This window comes from Lutra lutra, chromosome 5, assembly GCF_902655055.1.
Source record: "Lutra lutra chromosome 5, mLutLut1.2, whole genome shotgun sequence".
NCBI classification, from domain to species: Eukaryota; Metazoa; Chordata; class Mammalia; order Carnivora; family Mustelidae; genus Lutra; species Lutra lutra.
The window spans coordinates 17,736,129-17,758,039 of record NC_062282.1 but is presented as its reverse complement, the minus strand read 5'-3'; the positions used below and the strand labels follow the sequence as shown (position 1 = coordinate 17,758,039).

The window sequence follows — 21,911 nt, the reverse complement described above, 5'->3', positions numbered from 1 at the left end:
AATATATATGTATATAATATATAAAATTTTCAGCAAATATTCATCGATCACTACATTGCTAGCCACTGTTTTAGGCACAGAAAATACACACTGCTGTGAACAAAATGAACAGAATGTCTGCCAGGAGAGAATTTATATTTTACTGAATCTGTTTAAGTGCATTCTAAATTATAATGTAAAATGCATCTTATTTGGTCAAATAACTTTAAAACACTAATCTAAAGTTATCATCCTTTGTGTAAGCTGTTAATATTTGTAGTTGCCATTGCTTTATTTAAAGGAGCCAGAGCTATAGAGAAGACAACTGCTGTGGATAGGGGTAGGAGGCATTTGATAGGGGGGAAGCCTTAAAATCCTTCTATGTATAGGTGTTAGAAGGTTCTATGATACTGTTACATTTATGTGGGGCAGTTAGGCTGCATGGTGCATAGAAATGGCAGGTCCTATCTGTGATCTGAATATGGGCTTCAAAGCCAATCAGATCTGCATACTTGCCACAGTGTTGTTATTTGATATATGAGCCCTGAAAAGGGTTTTATCCTCTCTATTCCTTAGATTTTCATTTTGAAATGATGATAACGTCTTCTGGAGATTCATACTGTTATTACTATTTTGCTGACAAGGAAACAGAGCTTAAAGATGCTAAGACTGTTGTTGAATCAAAGATGGATAGCTAGCTAGCTAGCTAGCCAGATTCTCAATGAAATCTATATATGTGAGCAGTATACAGGCATAAAAAAGATCTTGGTTTCATCAGTTACATCATACCACTAATTAAAAAAACCTAAATGTTATTTTAGTGGTATTAATATTGATTAGTTGGTATTAATATTCGTTGCTTAAGTTCTAAATAAGATGCCACAAAAAACTGTTAGAATTAATATATACAGTAAAATTATAGGATACAAAATCAACATCCAAAAATCAGTTTTATTTTTGTCAATAAAAACAGACTATCCAAAAGAGAGAGAGAGAGAGAGAAAACAATCCGATGTGTGATAACATCAAAAAGAATAAAGTATTTAGTAAAAAACTTCCAAAAAGAGATGAAAGACTTATACATTGAAAGCTATAAAACATTGATGAAAGAAATTAAAGAAGACTCACAATAGTGGAAAGACATCTTGTGTTCCTGGATTGGAAGACTTAATATTGTTAATATATCCTTATTACTCAAAGTGATCTGAGAGTCAATATCATCCCTATCAAAATCCCAATGGCGTTTTTCATAGAAATGGAAAAGAAATCCTGAAATTCATGTGGAACCACAAAATACTCAGAATAGCCAGATAATCTTGAGAAAGAAGAGCAAAGCTGGAGACATCACATTACCTGATTCAAAATATCTTACAAAGGTACAGACATTAAAACAGGCTATATATATATATATATATATATATATATATATATGCTCATTTCCATATTAAAAAAAATAGAAATAAATTTTTTGCACCAAGTATTATCAGACTAAATGGAAGAGGTTAGTTACTTTATAAAGAGTTCTTGAGTTTCCTGGAGGTGGACCAAGGTAGTGGCTATAGGCTAAGGCTTTGTTGTCAGCTGCCCGAGTTTTCAATGCTACACAGTTTACTAAATTTAATTCAGCATTTTAAAAAATGTAGCTAATCATAGAAGGTAGGATGGTTCCAAGCATTAAGTGAAATAATGCATATAAAATGTTCTTTGCAACATTTGACACATTGCAGTAGATCTGTACATATTAATTGGCATATTACAACACTTTTTTTCTTTTTTAGGAAAGAAGAGGGAGCTGCAGAATAGAATAATTTTCTGATTTCTACTAAAGAAATCATAAAATAAACATAGGTATTATTTGAATATTCACTCCTAAGGGCAGTTTTATTTTGGTTTGTTGTTGCTTCTTTTTTATTCTTATATTCTCAGTGTGTAGTATACTGTTAGCTGTCACAACACAGTCACTTAATTGATACCCTGTAAATGAAAATCTATGGAACTTTTCTTCTTCCCAAAGGGTAGCTGAAGAGGTCCCCTGGTATTAAACGTGTATCTTTAGAGCCAGTTACTAGATAAGTGAGCTGGAGTTCCTGTGTTTCTGTGTCCTGGAAATTATGAAAGGCTTAAGTCTGCACCTTACTACAAAATCTCACCCTTCAGAACTAAGAGTTGGAGACCTTGAGACACTGAAGCCTTCCTCCCGAAATGGAATATCCTGAGATGAGGTTCACTGGGGCCCTCAAAAACTTTAAAAAAGCAGTAAGTGTAAAATATCCTGGTGGGAAAATGATCCCCATCAGCAGACAAGACCTACGTTAGTACCCTAACATCACAAACTGGAAGGAATCCATACTTCGGAGCCTCATTCCAATGGAAGGAACTATGAGAATTTATAGACAAGGTAATAAAAGGAAACCATAGCAGCAGTGAGTATGACTTAAAATATGACTTAACTTGAGTCGCAACTACTCATGGTTTGGAGTTAGGGAAGGGACAAAACTGCTATCCAAACCCTTAAAGACATGGAACCTACAGGGGAATGTGGCCTCAGGTTTGGTGCTCTATAGGACGAAGAAGAAAACTCAGAACTGAATCTCAGCCCCAGCATGCTTTAATGACTGGTTTGTGAGACGGACTTCTGACCAGCTGCTGAATCTTCACATGCAAGGACATCAAACCCTTTCCTGAAATGTATCTTCTAATAGCTCCCTTTTTAATGCCACTAACCCATAATTTGTACTTATGCCCCCAAATAGCCCTTTGCCAAGTTTCCAATCTACCTTTTAAATCATATATGAATTGAATTTGTGACTTTATTATTCTAAATACTCTTGTGCTCCTGGAGTGTCGTCTCCTGCTGTCTTCCCACTTTTCACTTGGTCTCTTTTCTGCCTCCTCAGCTGGATCATAAAATAAATTCATGGGTAACCCCATCTAACTATAACTCACTGTCTCTTAGACTTTTAATCCCTTTTTAGCTTTTAATCTGCACTCTATTTTATGGCTGGCTTACAACTTGAAAGCTCTTTAAAAAATACTATATATGAAAAATTTCATATAATGATATAGTCACCAAAATATTGAAAAGGAATCATTTTAGTGTAATGGGAGAAGATTCATGATAAATAATAAAATTAAAAACAAAGAGAGATAGCTTGCATTTTTGGAAATAATGGCATAGTTAATTCTATTTTTGTCATCAAACTTGTATTTTCAAATAGCATCTATAGTTTCATTGCTTAAAGTGGCAGGAATGCCTCCAAGTTATAGACATATATTGTGCAGGTAAGTTCAGTATCCCATAGACTATGCATTACAATCATAGTTTATGTGGTTTAATAGTTTCTGTTTTTATTTTTATGCATTACTGTGAAAAGTTCAAAGTGGTTAATAAACTGATTGCTCTTCCACAGAGTAATGATGATGTACATATTTTTATTTTGCAATGAGTTTTAAGATTCATGTCCAACTTTCAAAGTTTTTTTAAGTAAAAGGAACTGTACATCACCATGAGAAAGATAACTATAACTTCTTAAAATTTAAATCTTGTGTTTCATTCAAGAGAGAATCATATGGAATGAAAATTTCACAGAAAACCTAAGTGAAATGAACAATGTTAACAAATTCATTGAAGTTTAACTTGATCAGAGATCGACTTAATTAGGTTCCTCTGTCCAAAATCACAATATGGGTTTGTATAGTGGAATCTAAAGACATCTAGTCCCAAAACTCTTATTTTATAGATAAAGAAAATGAAGTGGGATTATTTGGCTTATTCATTGTCATTTCTGTGTCAACTGGGGGAATTTCTATTAGAAAGCATATGAAATCTTACCCAAAGATACAAATGTAGTGATCTGAAGGGGCACCTGCACCCCAGTGTTTATAGCAGCAGTGTCTAAAATAGCTAAATGATGGAAAAAGCCCAGATGTCCATCTACAGATGAATGGGTAAAGACTTGGTACATATATGCAATGGAATATTACTTGGCCATCAAAAAAATGAAATGTTGCCATTTGCAATGATGGGGATAGAACTAGAGGGTATTATGCTAAGTGAAATAAGACAATTATCTATGATCTCACTCATATGTGGAATTTAAGAAACAAAACAGAGGATCATAGGGGAAGAGAGGAAAAAATAAAACAGGACAAAATCAGAGAGGGAGACAAACCATAAGAAACTCTTAATCATAGGAAACAAACTGAGGGCTACAGGAGATGAGAGGGGCGGAGGGATATGGTAACTGGGTGATGGACGTTAAGGAGGTCATGTGATGTAATGAACACTCAATGTTATATAAGACTGATGAATCACTGACCTCTACTGTTGAAACTAGTAATACATTATATTTTAGCTAATTGAATTTAAATTAAAAAAAAAAACATATGAAGTCTAATAAAGTTTGAGTTTTGTTTAGATACAGCACATCCTGCCCTGACAAACTGGGTTACAATGAATCTAGCAAAACAAGTAGGTTTCTGAGTCTTCTATTTTTGTAACAATTATCAAAACCAAATCTCAGCTTAAATCATTGTAACATTCAACCACAGCAACATCAAAGGAAAAAAAAAAACCCTTTAAATAAAACCACAGTAATCTACACACTAATAACATATCTTTCTCTATTAGCTAAGATTATTTAAACATTAATGGCTATAATTATGGTTACTTCATAGCTATCCATAGCATCTATCACTGTTTATGTGGATTCATGAGCATTCTTGTCAATAGTGCCATGTCATGTGGTCATGTTTTTGAGTTTATGAAATAATCAATGACCAACTCACTTGGTTCCAGACAGTGTGAACTGCTATTTATTACAATAATAACTTTCCATAAATGTGACCTTAGTATAATTCTTGCTTTTACAAAAGTTCATTCTTTCCTTGAAACTGTAGAATTACACACTCTTCTGCAGACCTAGCCGGATTTGATGTGTCAGGATGACCAGAGTGCTAGTAATTGATTTCTTGTATTCTTTTGGAACTGGTTTTAAGAGTTCTCAAGGCACTTTTGATTTGAAGCTGTTCCTTTGATTTCTGTAACAGACAACAAAGCAGCCTCACTGTCAAAACTGTTGACAGGAGGGGACATTGAAGCTTTTGCCTCAACTAAAGGATATTATAAAGGTTTCATTGTTAACTTCTAACATCAGCTAATCAAAAATATTTTCTAAGCCCAAATCATTTTTTTAAAAATTTTCTCATTCAAGAAGCATGTATTTTACACGTCCATTATGTACCAGGCTTCATAGTAGGTACTGGGATTCCAAAAAGCAAAGATTTTACTGTAAACAGTCGTTGCTCTGTAGATCATGCTTGCTGCCTCATGGAAACAGCAGAGAAGTGAAACTAGACAGTCTGTGAACATATGGGAATGAGTTTCTGAAAGAGAAGCTAGTGAGGCCAGTGCTTAATTTGGGCTGCAGTTCTCCTGGGTGCCAAAGGATGTTTCTGACATCCATGGCAAACCTGCAAAGAGCAGGATATGAAGTAATGGTATGTCATAGGGAAGGAACATTGTATTGAAGCAACGAAAAGTGGACAGTGTGGCAAGAGATGAACCTGGCAATGTAGGTAGAGGCCGATTCCCAAAGAACATGAGGGATATAGTGCTGAGGACAAAATCAAATTTACAATTTGAAAAAAACAAATGTGGCTTAAATACACAAGGTGGATGGCAGGTTGTTATAGCAGGAAACACTGATATATATTATAGTGCTATAATTCAAGTGGAAAACAATAAAATTTTGAACAAAAGAAGTGGCAGAATGGAGAGGACAAAGATATTTTAGCTATGCTTAGTCAGTGAAAGAGACAGCCCGGGGTATAAAAAGTGATTAAAAAATTTAGACTGTAACCAAGAAATTAGGCATATCTTCGTTTAGTTAACTTGCAATTTTGTTATGTCAGAAACTGGTCAATATACATGATGATCCAGTTGCTGGCACCTAGAGGCTAATAAGGAATCAAGGTGTCAAGTTAGGCATGCAGAGTGAGAGAAAACCTGAAGTGCATGAACCTTTGAAGGCCAGGGAGAGGAAAAGGAACCCGTAGAGAAGATTAAGAAATGGTGATCACAATAGAAAGCCATCATTGGAGGCAATGTGAGAGATTTGTATCAACCTCTTAGGTGCCTCCAGACAAAGCAGGTGAGCATGAGAATCACCTTGCACTCTTGGGGGAAAGACCAGTAAATCAGAAGCTGTGTTGGATGGCTGACGAAATGCATCTGTGAGTCTGAAATGCACTATTAGCGAGGAAGTAGGCTCAGGGGAAAGCAAGATTTCAGTTAAGGGAAAGAGCTGTGGACATTTCGTATCCTGTGAAAGTCTAACAGTGAGCAAGTTTGTGGTACTTCTCGAAGTAGATTGAATCATGTGATGTGGTTTGGGCACAGGCAATAGTGGAAGAAACCAGAAGGAGGTGATATACAAAGAGCTTAATTTATATTTTACAAACTGTTATGAAATTCAGATATATGTTATTTATTTATTCATTCATTTATTTTTATTTATTTTTTAAAGATTTTATTTATTCATTTGACAGACAGAGATCACAAGTAGGCAGAGAGGCAGACAGAGAGAGAGGAGGAAGCAGCCTCCCCGCTGAGCAGAGAGCCCAATGCAGGGCTGGATCCCAGGACCCCATGATCACGACCTGAGCCAAGGCAGAGGCTTTACCCTACTGAGCCACCCAGGCATCCCTATTCATTTCTTTTTATGTCTTAATTATGTTCAGTTAGCTAGCATATAGTAAGTACATCAGTAGTTTTTGATGTAGTGTTCAGCAACTCATTAGTTGCATGTAACACCCAGTGCTCATCACAACACGTGCTCTCCTTAATACCCATCACCTGGTTACCCCATCCACCATCCACCATCCTCTGAAACGTTCACTTCGTTTCCCAGAGTCCAGAGTCTCTCATGGTTTGTCCCCATCGCTGATTTCTTCCCCTTCAGTTTTCCCTCCCTCTGTGCTATTCCTTATGACCCACATATGTGTTTTTAATTCTTAGATGAGAGGTTCAGACTTGTTACCCCCAAATTAATTAGCAGAGTCCTGATTTTTGTTGGATAGTAGGTATAACAAACTTCCCAAAGAGGAGGTTCGAGAAGCTCAGGAGTTAAATTTTAGAATATATATTTTAGAATGAAAACACAGATGGATTTCAGACTTTGAACTGTCTTGAAGGAATCCAGATGTCAAGTAGTGATGCATGACACACCATTGAATGATTTGGACAGAGCAGTAATATTTTCAAAATCCTATAGCCAAAAGAATAATCTCCAGTAATGGGAAAGACATTCTGAAAAACATTAATATTGGATTTTGTTTCAATTTGCACAACCAATTATTAGAATTAGAGGGAAACAATAAAATATTACCCTTCATTATAAAGTTGAAGACTTTTTAACAATGACCACTTTAATGTGGGCTTCTTATGTGTCAGTTATTATGCTAAGCAATTTACATGAATTACTCATGAGTTAAGGCAAAATGAGTTCCAAGTGATCCCAAGTATTTATGCTCCTACTTTCAATTTGAAATAACAGGCTTAGAGTGTTTAAGTGGCTTGCCAAAAGTTTGTTAATTTGAAAGTTATAAAAAAAAAAAATCCCGGGACGCCTGGGTGGCTCAGTTGGTTAAGCAGCTGCCTTCGGCTCAGGTCATGATCCCAGCGTCCTGGGATCGAGTCCCACATCGGGCTCCTTGCTTGGCGGGGAGCCTGCTTCTCCCTCTGCCTCTGCCTGCCACTCTGTCTGCCTGTGCTCACTCTCGCTTCTCTCTCTATGACAAATAAATAAATAAAATCTTAAAAAAAAAAAAATCCCAATCCAGCTCCAAGTATAAAAATCTCACACAAAAAGGGGTTTCTGGCCTCAAATCATCAAAATGCTTGGAGGCTGAGCCTTAGCCACATTTGATCAAGACTCCTCATCCTCTTTCCTGGGATTCACAAGTTTGTGACCTCTTATGTCTCACTGTCTCTAGTCATGTTTCCCCCAACATGTTGAAATGACTTTGGTAGTTCAGACTTTTGCATACCAGCTTCCAGGGAAGAAGAGAAAGAGAGCATTTCCCAGAAGTTCTTAACAAACATCTCTGGTTTTATAGGCTAGAAATGGGTTACCTTTACACTTCTTAAACATTCAACATTAGCTGGGGTGGGGGGGCTTGTATTTGTCAGCTAAACTTGAGCCAACTGCCTTCATGGGAGTTAAGCTTCTTTTAACATAAATGGAAGTGTGAGGGGCATAGTGATATATGACTATCTATGCAGAGAGTTTTAAGATTAGGTAGGATCATTGGGGGAGTGGATTACCATACTATTCACTCAAATTACATTATTTTTCTTACATAGTTGAAATAACTTGCAAAACAATCATATATCTATTTAATTACAGAGCTAGTTCTAGGATCCAACTCTACTGGTTTACACACACACACACACAGACACACACACACCCTATACACGTACATATACAATTTGTATTTTTTCTTTTGCTAAAGCTAAATAGGTCAATGGACAGGAAGATAGATACAGATAAGTATATATATATATATATATATATATATATACACACACATATACATATCTATGTATATATATACATATACATACATACACATGCATGTGTATGTATGTATGTACACACACACACACATAATGGATGGGTAGATGGATGGATAGATAAATACAGATAATCTCTAGATAGACTTTATGTTAGATGACTTTGCCCAAATGTAGTCTAATGTAAGTGTTCTGAGTGTGTTTGGGTTAGGCTAGGCTAAACTATGATGTTCCTTAGGTCAGTAGCTCAGGGGTATTAAATGTATTTTGAACTTATGATAATGTTCAACCTAGGATGTGTTTATCATCATGTAACCTCGTGGTAGGTTGAGGAAGATCTGTAAATGGGTAAAGAGATAGAGATCTTTTTTTATATTTAATATGGCAGAATCATCCAATCAAATAAAAACAAATAATTTTAAGAGTGTAGAATGTGTCTTAAATAATGAATTACATTAATGGTCCTTAACATCTTGGCTAACAGCATTTAATGAAAAGCAATTTTTTTTTATCCTTAAGGAAACAATACTGCATGGAAAAAATACAAAGCTTAGAGAATTATAACTGAAAGCCACTGAATGAATGAATTCCAAACTCATGTATTTCATCATGTTTTCTATGGAATTTCCTGACAGCATCCATGAAAATAATTTCCAATTACATTGGGCACAAAGGAAGCAACAGTGTATCATCACTGGTAATTGGAATTTAGTGTGTCACTGGGAGCAGTCATTAGCATTTTTACTGGTGTATGTGGTATAGAGTTCTTGGCACACAATGGAGAGAGAAAGTGCTCATAAAAATGGATTCCCTTATCCATCAAAGTACATTTAAATCACAAGGTGTAAATATGTATGGTCTAAAATATTTAGTATATATCTAGAAGGAAAGTTTTATAATCTTAGAGTGCTTTTAGGTGCTTGGACTGAATGCCAAATCCTAAGTGGATGTCAAAGCGTTGGGTGTGCCAAGGGCTGCTCTGTAGCCAGGCTGAGGAGAGTCAGAGGTGAGGGCAGTAGAAAACCAAATTGCCTGCGCTTATCCTAGAAGGACAGTTCAAGAGGGTGTACAATCCACTCTGGAGACTTTTTTTTTTTTTTTTTTAAGATTTATTTATTTATTTATTTGACAGAGAGAGAGAGATCACAAGTAGGCAGAGACAGGCGGCGGGGGCGGGGGGAAGCAGGCTCCCTGCTGAGCAGAGAGCCCGATGCGGGGCTCGATCCCAGGACCCTGAGATCATGACCCGAGCCAAAGGCAGAGGCTTTAACCCACTGAGCCACCCAGGCGCCCCAACTCTGGGGGATTTTTATGACACATATCTTTACTAATTTTTAAAAGTTCTGGTTATTTCAGGCAGATTTAACAAAAATACCAACTCTTCTTTCTTGGGTCTCTAACAAAGTGGGACAACATTGCTGTAGTCTACTTGTTTGTATTTTAATGTCCTTTAAAACATTTTCCAAAATTACATTTTTTCTCAAATATAGGAGATAAAGTCCAGATCAGTATAAGAATATTAGGATGGGGGACTTGAGGACAGGAATTGGGCTAGTGTTACATATTTGGGTCTTGTCACCCTACATGTGGAGTAGAAGAGAAAGTTAAGTATGTACACGTGTTTTGGTCACACACTTAAATAGCACATACTATGTGGAAAACTTATTATAATTTCTTAATTAGCATTAACTCATTTAATACTGCTAGAAGATGCTAACTATTTTTTCACTTTCTTTTCATAGGAAGAAACTAAAATGGAGAGATTGAGTATTTAGTTTGAAGTCACATGGTTGGCTGAAGGTCAATCTAGGATTCAAGCGTAGGCTTTAAGGCTCTAGAGGCAAAAACAATAACCACAATGGTGAGCAATCAGTCTTTCTTTTTTTTTTTTTTTTTTTTTTTTGAGAGATTACAAGTAAGCAGAGAGGCAGGCAGAGAGAGAGGAGGAAGCAGGCTCCCTGCTGAGCAGAGAGCCCGATGCGGGGCTCGATCCCAGGACCCTGGGATCATGACCTGAGCTGAAGGCAGAGGCTTTAACCCACTGAGCCACCCAGGCGCCCCCAATCAGTCTTTCTTAATTGGCAAAACTGTGTAGGACTTGGCTTACCAGACTCATCTACAAAGATTTTAAAACTTTCTGATACCTGGCACACCCAAGAACATTTAAGTTAGACTATCTGATGGAAGCCCAGGAATTGATGCTCTCCGTAATCCCTGTGAAAGTTTTGTTTTTTTTTTTTAAAGATTTTATTTATTTATTTGACAGAGAGATCACAAGCAGGCAGAGAGGCAGGCAGAGAGAGAGGAGGAAGCAGGCTCCCTGCTGAGCAGAGAGCCCGATGCGGGGCTCGATCCCAGGACTCTGAGATCATGACCTGAGCTGAAGGCAGCGGCTTAACCCACTGAGCCACCCAGGCGCCCCCAATCAGTCTTTCTTAATTGGCGAAACTGTGTAGGACTTGGCTTACCAGACTCATCTACAAAGATTTTAAAACTTTCTGATACCTGGCACACCCAAGAACATTTAAGTTAGACTATCTGATGGAAGCCCAGGAATTGATGCTCTCCGTAATCCCTGTGAAACTTTTATATGTAGCCTTTGTTGAAGATAAAGAGGATAGAGGAGCCATTTACAAGTTTAAAGGGCAAATATAAGAAGAGAATCCATAGAAGGAAGCTAAGAGCCAAGTGTTCATGAGTAGTGCAGTGAGGTCTAATGCAAAATTGATTAAAGACCTAGTTACTTTAAAGACTAAACTCACCTGCTGTGCATTCATGCTTAATTTTACTTTATAATTAAATATGGCTTTAGCAGACCTCATGTTTCGATGTGTAATAATATCCTATTCCTTTGTAGGATATTGTCATGTCTGTGTGTGCATACACACACACACACACACACACACACACACACCCATGATCTCTAACTTCATTCTAAAAACCCTTCAGCTTTACATTTCTCTGCTGTTGATGTATTTTTTTATGTAATAAAGTGTACATTTATTTTCCAATCCTATTTGGAAAGAAATGTCTGTGTATTTCATTATATACCTTTCTAAGTGGAATTGCATTATTTCTTGGTTATAATGCAACATATACATAAGGCAAAAGCTGAAAGAAAGTTACATCTCTCTATTTTTTTAAAGATTTTATTTATTTATTTGATAGAGATCACAAGTGGCAGAGAGGCAGGCAGAGAGAGAGGAGGAAGCAGGCTCCCTGCTGAGCAGAGAGTCTGATGCAGGACTTGATCCCAGGACCCTGAGATCATAACCTGAGCCGAAGGCAGTGGCTTAACCCACTGAGCCACCTGGTGCCCTACATGTCTCTCTTGATGTGATTTGTCTCTCTTTTCCTATTTATATTTCAGTCTTGTGAAGGGTTAAAATTTTCAGCAAAAAAAAATATATATATTAACTCCCTTTGGGTGTACATTTCATATTGTGGCGCAATCTTACTTATTTGATTTTTTTTTTAATGCAATACCACTCCTTTTGGTTCTGCTTTCTGAAGTGAAAACGGTGATGTGCTTTAGAAATTCAAGATAAGTTAAACTCACAATGTCATGTCAAAAAGTACTTTACAGGCCATAACTAACTGCAAGGTATCCATTTAGAGTACGGTGTGTATAGTATGTGTGTCTTTCGTACGTACCTATAGTACTGTTTGTACCCAACTGATAAATATTTATTTGGGACTTAGGTCATGACAGACTGGCTGTGAAAAGAATGAATATGGAACAGCTGATGATGTAAAAGATTTTTGTAGCCCATGAGAAGAAGCACATAATGAACTGAGTTTCAAAAAATAAAAATGTGTTAAGACTGTTGGGAATACAGAGGGATAAACAAAGGATCTCTGCTGGTAGTAGAAAAACAAGCATTCACAGAGGTGACAGGAGAGTTGGGACATCAAGGGTGTAGAAGATTTCTTCAAGGAGTGGAGGCTGAAGGGTTCTGGGTAGCAGGACCCCGTGGGCAAGTATACAGAGACAGGAAAGAGCCTTAGCTCCGCCATAACTAAGTACTCACAGGCTCCGTGTGGGGTCTCCCACAGCACTGTCAGAAACTTAATCTGCAGAGATTCTGAAACCCATCCCTGTCATGCCCATGAGTTTAGGTGATTCTTCTTTCAAGAGGAATGGGAACCTCTTAGGTTTTAAAACCTAAGGGGTTAAAAAAATAGAGCTTTAAAAAAATTAATTTATTTTTTAAAGGAAAGGGGAGCAACGTCACCAACCTTGTGTTATAGGACAGTGACTCTGAGGTTCCTGTGTGAAAGGAGCTGGAGAGGAAAAATTTGGGATTTTTTCAGGCTTGCAATTAGGAAAGTGAGGCTCCCGACCACCTGAGACAATTGCAGGGTGATAAAAAGCAAAGAACATACTGAATGAGTAGAGTATTTTTATACATCTAGGAAATTTTTAAAAAAGACTTTATAGAAGCCACAAATTAGATATAATTCACGTATATTTTCTTTTTTTTTAAGATTTATTTATTTATTTTAGAGAGATACAGAGAGTGAGGGAGAGCATGAGCAGGAGGAGGGGCATAAGCAGAGGGAGAGAGAAAATATTAAGCAGATTCTCCACTGAGCACAGAGCAGGGCTCGATCCCAGGACGCTGAGATCATGACCTGACCCAAAATCAGGAGTCAGACACTTAACCAACTGAGCCACACAGGTGCTCCATAATCCACTTGTATTTTCAACATATTTCTACCAAGTTGTTTTTTTTTTTTTTTTAACACCTCAAATGTTAAAAAATGCAAGGGATATAGAATGATCATGCTGGAGGGAGCATTTACCAGAACAGTTATGTAACACATTGCTTTTTATGGTTGAGTACCTGGTATATGGTATGTACCACTGAATATTTGTTGATTGAAAAAAGAAATTAATCAATCAGCAAGTTAATGTCTACTTGGGTAGAAATGGTGAGTTAAGGCTCAGTTCAATTCCAACCTCTCTACCATTTTTTTTTTTTAAAGATTTCATTTATTTATCTGACAGACAGAGATCACAAGTAGGCAGAGAGGCAGGCAGAGAGAGAAGGGGAAGCAGGCGCCCTGCTGAGCACAGAGCCTGATATGAGGCTCCATCCCAGATCCTGGGATCATGACCAGAGCCGAAGGCAGAGGCTTTAACCCACTGAGCCACCCAGGAGCCCCAACCTCTCTACCATTTTATATGAGCCCATTCTTGTTGACAATAAAGGACATCCTCATATTAAAAAACAAACAAACAAAAAACAAAAACAAAAACAAAACCCCTGAAATCTTATCATATTACAACTGTGAATTTACAAAATACAACTAATTTTTTGAATATATTTTTATATATATGTACAAGTAAAAATTCTATCTAAATTGGTTCTCATATTAACTCTCAAGTATTTAGGTATTTTAATGAAACCCTGATTTAGTTGCAGTTTATATCAAATGGGCTTCTCTTAAAGACTGTTCTTTCTAGATGATATTTCTATAATTCTCAGTGTTCACTTTTTCTGTGCCTTGGTATTCTATAAATGCATGCATATATATATGATATTAACTTATATCTTACACATATATAGAGAGTGACTGCTTAGATTTAGAATTTAACTATTACTATAAAATAACATTTTTAGTAGTAGCTGTATTATTAAAAACTACATGAATTAACTTACTACCATTCAGAACAGTGTTACATGGAAAACTTAAGTAGTTCAGTATTCTCCATTGCATATTGTACAGCTGTCTCCAACTAGATGTAAAAGAATGCTTTCTCGTTGAGTTACATTCTCTCTGCACTTCAGCATTTGGAGTGGTTACATTGTCACCCTGAATTTGGGTGATAAGATAATACATCTCAAGATGACTGCTAGATACAAGCAGACTACTCCAGTTTTTGTGATTATATTGTTTCCTTGTTGCACACTGAACATGTTACCAGATGTAACCTCCTGCTCCTACCTCTTGGGTACTGAGTGTTTAATAGGATCAGGAACTGCTGTGCTATCCAAGCCCTGCAGAAGGTAGTATTTTGAGACTTACATGCTCCAGATGATCAACTGAGACTTTCCAATAGAGGGAATCTCTGTCCTTTGCATTAGTTTATAAAATGTCAGGGAGCATCTGGCAAAACATGCTGATATAATGATGTTTAATTGTTTCCTTGTAAACACCTATAGAGGCACTTCTAAGAGCTCTCAAATTAGATATGGTTCTTAATGAATAACCTTTTCACTAAACTGAAGATAATTTCTACTATAACTGAGTGGACATTCATTTTTTTAAAGATTTTATTAAAGTTCTATTAGTTAACTCACAGTGTATTATTAGTTTCAGGTGTACAATATAGTGAGTCAAGACTTCCATACAGCACCTGATACTCATCACAAGTGTCCTCCTTAATCCCCATCACCTATTTCACCCATCCACCCTGTCCACTTCCCCTCTGGTAATCATTAGTTTGTTCTCTACAGTTAAGAGTCAGTTTCTTGGTTTACCTCTCTCTTTTGTCCCCTATGCTCATTTGTTCCTTAAATTCCACACCTGTGTGAAATCATATGATGATTGTCTTCCCCTGACTGGCTTATTTTGCCTAGAATTCTACTCGTTAACTCATCCATGTCGTTGCAAATGGCAAGATTTCATTTTTATGGTTGAGTAATATTCCATGTGTGCGTGCGTGCGTGCACGCATGTGTGTGTGTGTGTGTGAGAGAGAGAGAAAGCTTCTTTATCCATTCATCAGTTGATGGATTTTCAGCTGTTTTCATAATTTGGCTATTGTAGATAATGCTGCTATAACCATAGCTCAACAAGAAGGATACAGATGAATAATACAGCATCTTCCCTTTTACATTTTTTTTTAAGATTTTATTTTATTTATTTGACAGAGAGAAATCACAAGTAGGCAGAGAGGCAGGCAGAGAGAGAGAGAGGGAAGCAGACTCCCCGCTGAGCAGAGAGCCCGATGTGGGGCTCGATCCCAGGACCCTGAGATCATGACCTGAGCCGAAGGCAGCGGCTTAACCCACTGAGCCACCCAGGTGCCCATTCCCTTTTACATTTTTGTTCTTAATATTAATATGAACATTAACCAAGTATACAGAAAAATAGTTTCCTCCAAAAGTAGTTTTAAATGTTGTATGTTAATATTTTTTTTTTTAAAGATTCCATTTATTTATTTGACAGAGAGGTCACAAGCAGGCAGAGAGGCAGGCAGAGAGAGAGGGGGAAGCAGGCTCCCTGCTGAGCAGAGAGCCCGATGCGGGGCTCGATCCCAGGACTCTGAGATCATGACCTGAGCCAAAGGCAGCGGCCTAACCCACTGAGCCACCCAGGCGCCCCTATGTTAATATTTTTTAAATTTAAACTCAAAAATTTAAAGAGTGAATTAAGAAATATTGCCTATCTTATTCATTTTTGTCTTTCTTATTAAGCATAGGTGAGAGTTAGGTTAAAGTTTATTGAATTTGTCACTAAACATTTCTTAGCAGACATAATACCTTTTTCTTCAAATATATCCTTAAAGAAGAACAACTCACAACTTTTTAACTACAACATTTATACTTAGGATTGGGTAATTATTTAATATTTGTAGACTTTGCTGATATAGCACATGTGCAATGCAGTGATAGTAATGATATAGGTCAAACCAGAAAAATCACTGTGTGACAGAAAGGAGGAAAGAAAAGAAGTTAGTCTTGCAACACTTCATTCCTATAGCAAAAAGGAGAACATACTTTTTTTTTTTAAACATATAATATATTTTTATCCCCAGGGGTACAGGTCTGTGAATCGCCAGGTTTACATATTTCACAGCACTCACCATAGCACATACCCTCCCCAATGTCCATAACCCCACCCCCCGAACCCCCCTCCCCCCGTCAACCCTCAGTTTGTTTTGTGAGATTGAGAGTCACTTATGGTTTGTCTCCCTCCCAATGGGTATCTAATATAGGTCCTTAATGCCTATTTGTCAAATAATTATTAATGATGTTGCAAATATTGATAATGATGATCATGATGGTGATAGTGGATGATAAGGAATTTTATCAGTCTTGACATCTCAGAAATGTGAGCCTACTTTCCTTTTAGAAGTTTCCTTTCCTGGGAAAGACTGTTGAAATAAAACCTATCATTCATGTCTTGAAATAGCTAGAATTCACCAAAGCATTCTTAAGATTAAAACATTTGGTATTGAATGTCTACTCAATGCCATTTGATATTGAATGTCTATTGAAAGTTATCATTTTTAAATTTCTTTTTTTACTAACCTGACAGACAAAATGGTAGGGGGGAAGAGATGTTTCATTCTCTTAGTTTACAAGTAAACCTTTAAGATTGAGTTCGTTCCAGTTTTGTACCACCTGAAGTGTAAAGCCTGAATGAATAATTGACTGGAAAGGAGAAATCCTTTGTTCCCAAAATTAAGCAGTCACTTTGAGTGCCTCTAAGAATAGGAGCATTCTGTCCATTTTCTAACTTTGGGTGTACGTATCCCTCCCTTTGTGCTCAGTAGAGATTTCCTTCTAACCATTAGCAACATATTGATTTTATTTATATTGAACTTGATAATTTTGATTTTACTTTGTTCTCAATTCAGTATAGTAATGCTGAACAGGATATGAAGATATAGTCAAAAAGGTCTTAGAGAAAGACTTAACTATGACCATGAATATATAAGACAAAAATACAAGAAAAATCTCCTTTTAACTTCTCTTAGTGAAAACATGAGAAAAGATACAGAGAATTTGAATTGCCTTTAATGTTTTCTTATGTCACTGAATCCTTAGGTTAATTCAGTCTTGAGACCTAGAGGTGTTCTTGTAGCTATAATTGCAATTATTTTTGGATCCCCAATTTCTCAGATATTCTGTCCTAATTAAAGTCTTCCTAACGGTAGAATGTAGTTGTTGATTTTTAAATAACAATGCAAGTTACTTACAGCCTCTAAAGTTCAGTAAAACTTCAAACCTTTTAGCTTCTCTATTGATAACCCAATCATGCAATTAAAGCATCTATAGTAAGCAGATGAGCTAATGTAAGCAGTGTCATGTTTCTTTTGGTGTATAAATCAATAAAGCTATCATGATGACTTTCAGTTCAATCATCTAGCTACTGGAAATGAACACAGCTTTTAAAATAGATTTTTAAAATATGTATCCTTTGCACTAACAGCTATATCGTTGCCCAACATTTTGGTTATAATAGTTACATCATTCTCAGTGGCATCATATATACACAGAATCATTGAGTAATGCCAAATTAAAAAAAAAATGGAGTCCATCAGATTAAAAAAAAAAACATGACCTTGAGCTCTAAAAAATAAATATGCTAGAGTCACACTGTCTTATTTTCCAGGTGCATATGTGCTCCAGGTCAAGGCCACAGACGCGGATGACCCGACCTATGGAAACAGTGCCAGAGTCGTTTATAGCATTCTTCAGGGACAACCTTATTTCTCTATTGATCCCAAGACAGGTAAATTTTTTATTAGAGACAACATTATCACCACCCCTTTCAAATATTTAAATGTTAATTAAATCTTGGCATGGGAAGTTACCTATTCTAAAAATGCAGTAAAGATTCAGTGTGCTGTACATTACACAAAGGAAGATAGGATCTTACCTTATGACTGCAGAACCATTTCCTCTGGATGGAACCCTACATAAATGTACACCATTCTACATGTATGTGTTAAGTCCCAACCCCAAGTTAGAGATTACCTGGATGATTTACTTTAAATTTTCAAAAAGCCTGGTCATATTTTTTTCTTTTTGATTCTTCTGGATAAAATAACTTTACATTTCAGATTTCCTTGTTTGGGTTCAATTTTAGGCAGTTTGGGGCCTTAATGACATGTGGTAAGATCATGGGGCCTCTATTGCTGTCTTTTTGGTTTTTTTTCTAAGATTTTATTTATTTGACAGACGGAGATCACAAGCAGGCAGAGAAGCAGGCAGAGAGAGGAGGAAGCAGGCTCCCCGCTGAGCAGAGAGCCCAATGCATGGCCTGATCCCAGGACCCTGGGATCATGACCTGAGCTGAAAGCAGAGGCTTTAACCCACTGAGTCACCCAGGTGCCCCTATTGCTGTATTTATCAAGGGCTATGGATAATTGATTTGGATTTGCATTAATAGAGACGTAGCTTCCAGCAGAGGGGAGAAGAGGGTTGACAACCTCAGAACACCTGCATCACTAATTCTTCTGGTCTATACTTTTGAAGCTGGTCTAATTTTTAAGTCAGAACATTTGAATGGCACTTTTCAGAGCCAAATATATAAGAATCTTTGGAAAATATAGAAAGGGCAGGATATTATGCACATAGAAAATTTTCTCTTCCCTTAGAGCCGGTCCACTTGGTCTAGAGAATCTGGTTTTTTTTTAACGCTAGATAGTTTTTAAAGAGATCTGACCATGCTGACCATCAAAATAGGTATTCCATGTCACAGTTAAAACAGAACTCCACAATGATAGCTATTTTATAAACTATTACATGGCACATATATTGCAGATTGAATCAATACTAGTTATTACATTAGGTTGCAATAATGAAATAAATTGTTAATGTACTAATGTTACTCTTTAAATTGGTAAATAAATTTTAAAGAGCATTATCAATTTGAAAAGTCTTAATTTCAGACACTATGTATTCAAATAGGCTTAACATTTCAAAATTAACACTTCCCCATAAGTATTTGCTAAAATCTGGAATACCAATTAGATATGGGTTAATTAATAATTAGCCATGTTTTAATGTCACCTAGAAACAGAAAGTCAATTAATTAGGAATAGAGAACCTGCAAAAACTTTCTGCAAATGAACCTGCTGTTCTCTCATTTCCTACTCTTCTCATTAAGCCCATAGAGGGAGAGAAATCAGCAAAAAGTTATGGGAATAAGGCAGGAAGTTGGTCCCTTTTGTAAACCTAAAAAAAAAAGTAGCTTTTAATAAGGACAGCATCAGTCCTTTAAGAAGGGACTCTAGAAATCTTTGTTTAGGACATACAAGCTCTTTTGGTTTGGAAAGAGGGTAAGAAACCAAAAGTCAGAATGTCAAATGTTAAGCCTGAGTGTGTGATGGGGAAGTTACACCTACAATATGAAGTATTTTTAAGAAATATGGCAATGAGGATAAGATATTTGGCAGTATCGATGTTAAGGAACTTCTATGGTTGCTGCTTAACTGTGGGAAATAATATATATTTGTAGGGAAAAATTGTTGAAGGAAGAATTGGGGGAAGTTGTTCAATGACATTTATGATGGTACAAAACTCCAGAAGAATGAAGAAGGATTAGACAACAGGCTGAATATATAAACAAATATTGAAGGGAAATTATATAAACTAAAATAAATCCTTTTTATCAGATGACAAAATTATGGGTTACTTCTTCTTCTATAATTACCCATCTTTTCCAAATTTCACATAATGGATAATCTAACTAGAAACAGAATTAAAAGCAGTATATGTGTCTTACATCTCTTCAGCCTCTGAGAAGCACTCCTGAGAGTCAGAGGGGATGGGAAAAAGAAAAAGGAGGGTGTGCCGAGATTGGTGGAGGGGAGGCTGGGTATTAGAGTACACTTAGCAGGTTGTAGTGATTAATTCTACAGAACAGGTGAGTTTATATAAACTCAGAATAACGTGACAGAAGAAAGATGAAGGCTTTAATATTGATGAAATAACTATAGATATAGTCAGTATCTAACTGAACGGTGAGAGAAAATCATACAAAAATGAATTTAAGCATACACCATAGATTAAGAATAAATTAGTTACAGTCGAATTAATACCAGGCAGACAATAATTTTTGAGTGAAAACACTTTCTGTCCCTTTGGCTTTACTTGTTCAATATCAACTTCAGATTAATTCTAATGCCTTTAGAAAGTATTATCTTACAGGAGAATGTGTATATTCATAGTATGCCTTTAATAACTATGTATTTATATTTTATGTAATGCATATTATTTAGAACTAAAGGTGAAACAATTCTGGCATAACAATGAAATAGATTTTTTGAGGCATTGATTTTCACTGGAGACAGAAGTCTTGATACTAACAATGCCTCAGACCACTAGACAGGAAAAGAGTGGATGAGGAGGCACTTCATTAATAGAATGATAACTAGTTCTTCATGCACAGAGACCATTAAGAAGACTTTTTGTCAAATTTATCACCTTGTGGTACATAAGAGTAAATCAAAAATCAAGGATAATTGCAATTTCTCAGAAATAGTCTCCATTTGTTCCAGCCATATAGCTTCCTTTTATGATTCCTTTTGCTGTTATGAAATAAAATGCATGAAAAACTAATATTATCTAGAATTTTCCACATTTGAGTGTAGAATACACTTTAAAATAATTTTTAAAAGAAGAATCTCATCAGAATTTCTTGTGCCTAAATATTTATGAAGAGATAAATATAACCATTCATTATCCATTTAGAATGAGAAAATAGAAGACATTTCCTTAGTGATACCGCTTTTTGACAAATATTCTTAGCATCTCTACCCAAGTGAATATAGGAGGCTTATTTATAAGGAATATAAATTGAAGCATTCTATGAAATAAGGTTGAAAATAATTTTTCTCTTTAAAATTGGCTAATTTGGCAATTATCCAGCTTAACTATGAAATTATTTACTGTGAATTAAAATTCACATACATTTGTGTGTGTGTGTATACACACACATATATAATTACTTCAAGTTATTATTAAATATTTTTAAAAACCTCAAGTGTGATCAATCTATGACACTTTTTAAAGATCTATTTGTTTATTTGGAAGAGAGTATGCATGAGAGAGGGGCGATGGATGGAGGCAGAGAAAGTCTCAAGCAGATTCCCCAGTGAGCACACAACCTTGAGATCATGACCCAAGCTGAAATCAAGAATCAAGCAGAGAGAGTCAAGTATCATAGGGTTTCACTTACTTGTGGAGCATAAGGAATAACACGGAGGACAGTAGGAGAAAGAGAGGAGAAGCGAGTTGGGGGAAATTAGAGGGGAAGACAAACCACGAAAGACTGTGGACTCTGAGAAACAAATTGAGGGTTTTAGAGGGAATGTGGGTGAGGGGTTGGGTGAGCCTTGTGGTGGGTATTAAGGAGGGCATGTATTGTATGGGGCATGGGTGTGATGCATAAACAATGAATATTGGAATGCTGAAAAATAAAGTTTTAAAATAAAGTCAGATATTTAACCGACTAAGCCACCCAGGTGCCCCAAATCTATGACATTAAATAAAGTTCATATTCACTATACTTATTACTTATAAAACATTAAAGTGTTATATTAGCATATTATATTCTGTATATTTTTATACTTAATGTTTTTATGCATTAGAAAAACATCTATAACCTAAAAA

General features: G+C 36.2%; 1 protein-coding gene across 1 annotated transcript in view; it reads left to right on the top strand.

The window, feature by feature from the left end:
• Positions 1 to 21,911, top strand: part of CDH12 (cadherin 12) — a 1,009,850-nt gene that overhangs the window by 893,496 nt on the left and 94,443 nt on the right. Inside the window, exon 5 of the mRNA XM_047731370.1 lies at positions 17,905 to 18,024. Coding sequence (XP_047587326.1) covers positions 17,905 to 18,024 — 120 coding nt within the window. The remainder of the gene's footprint in view (positions 1 to 17,904; positions 18,025 to 21,911) is intronic.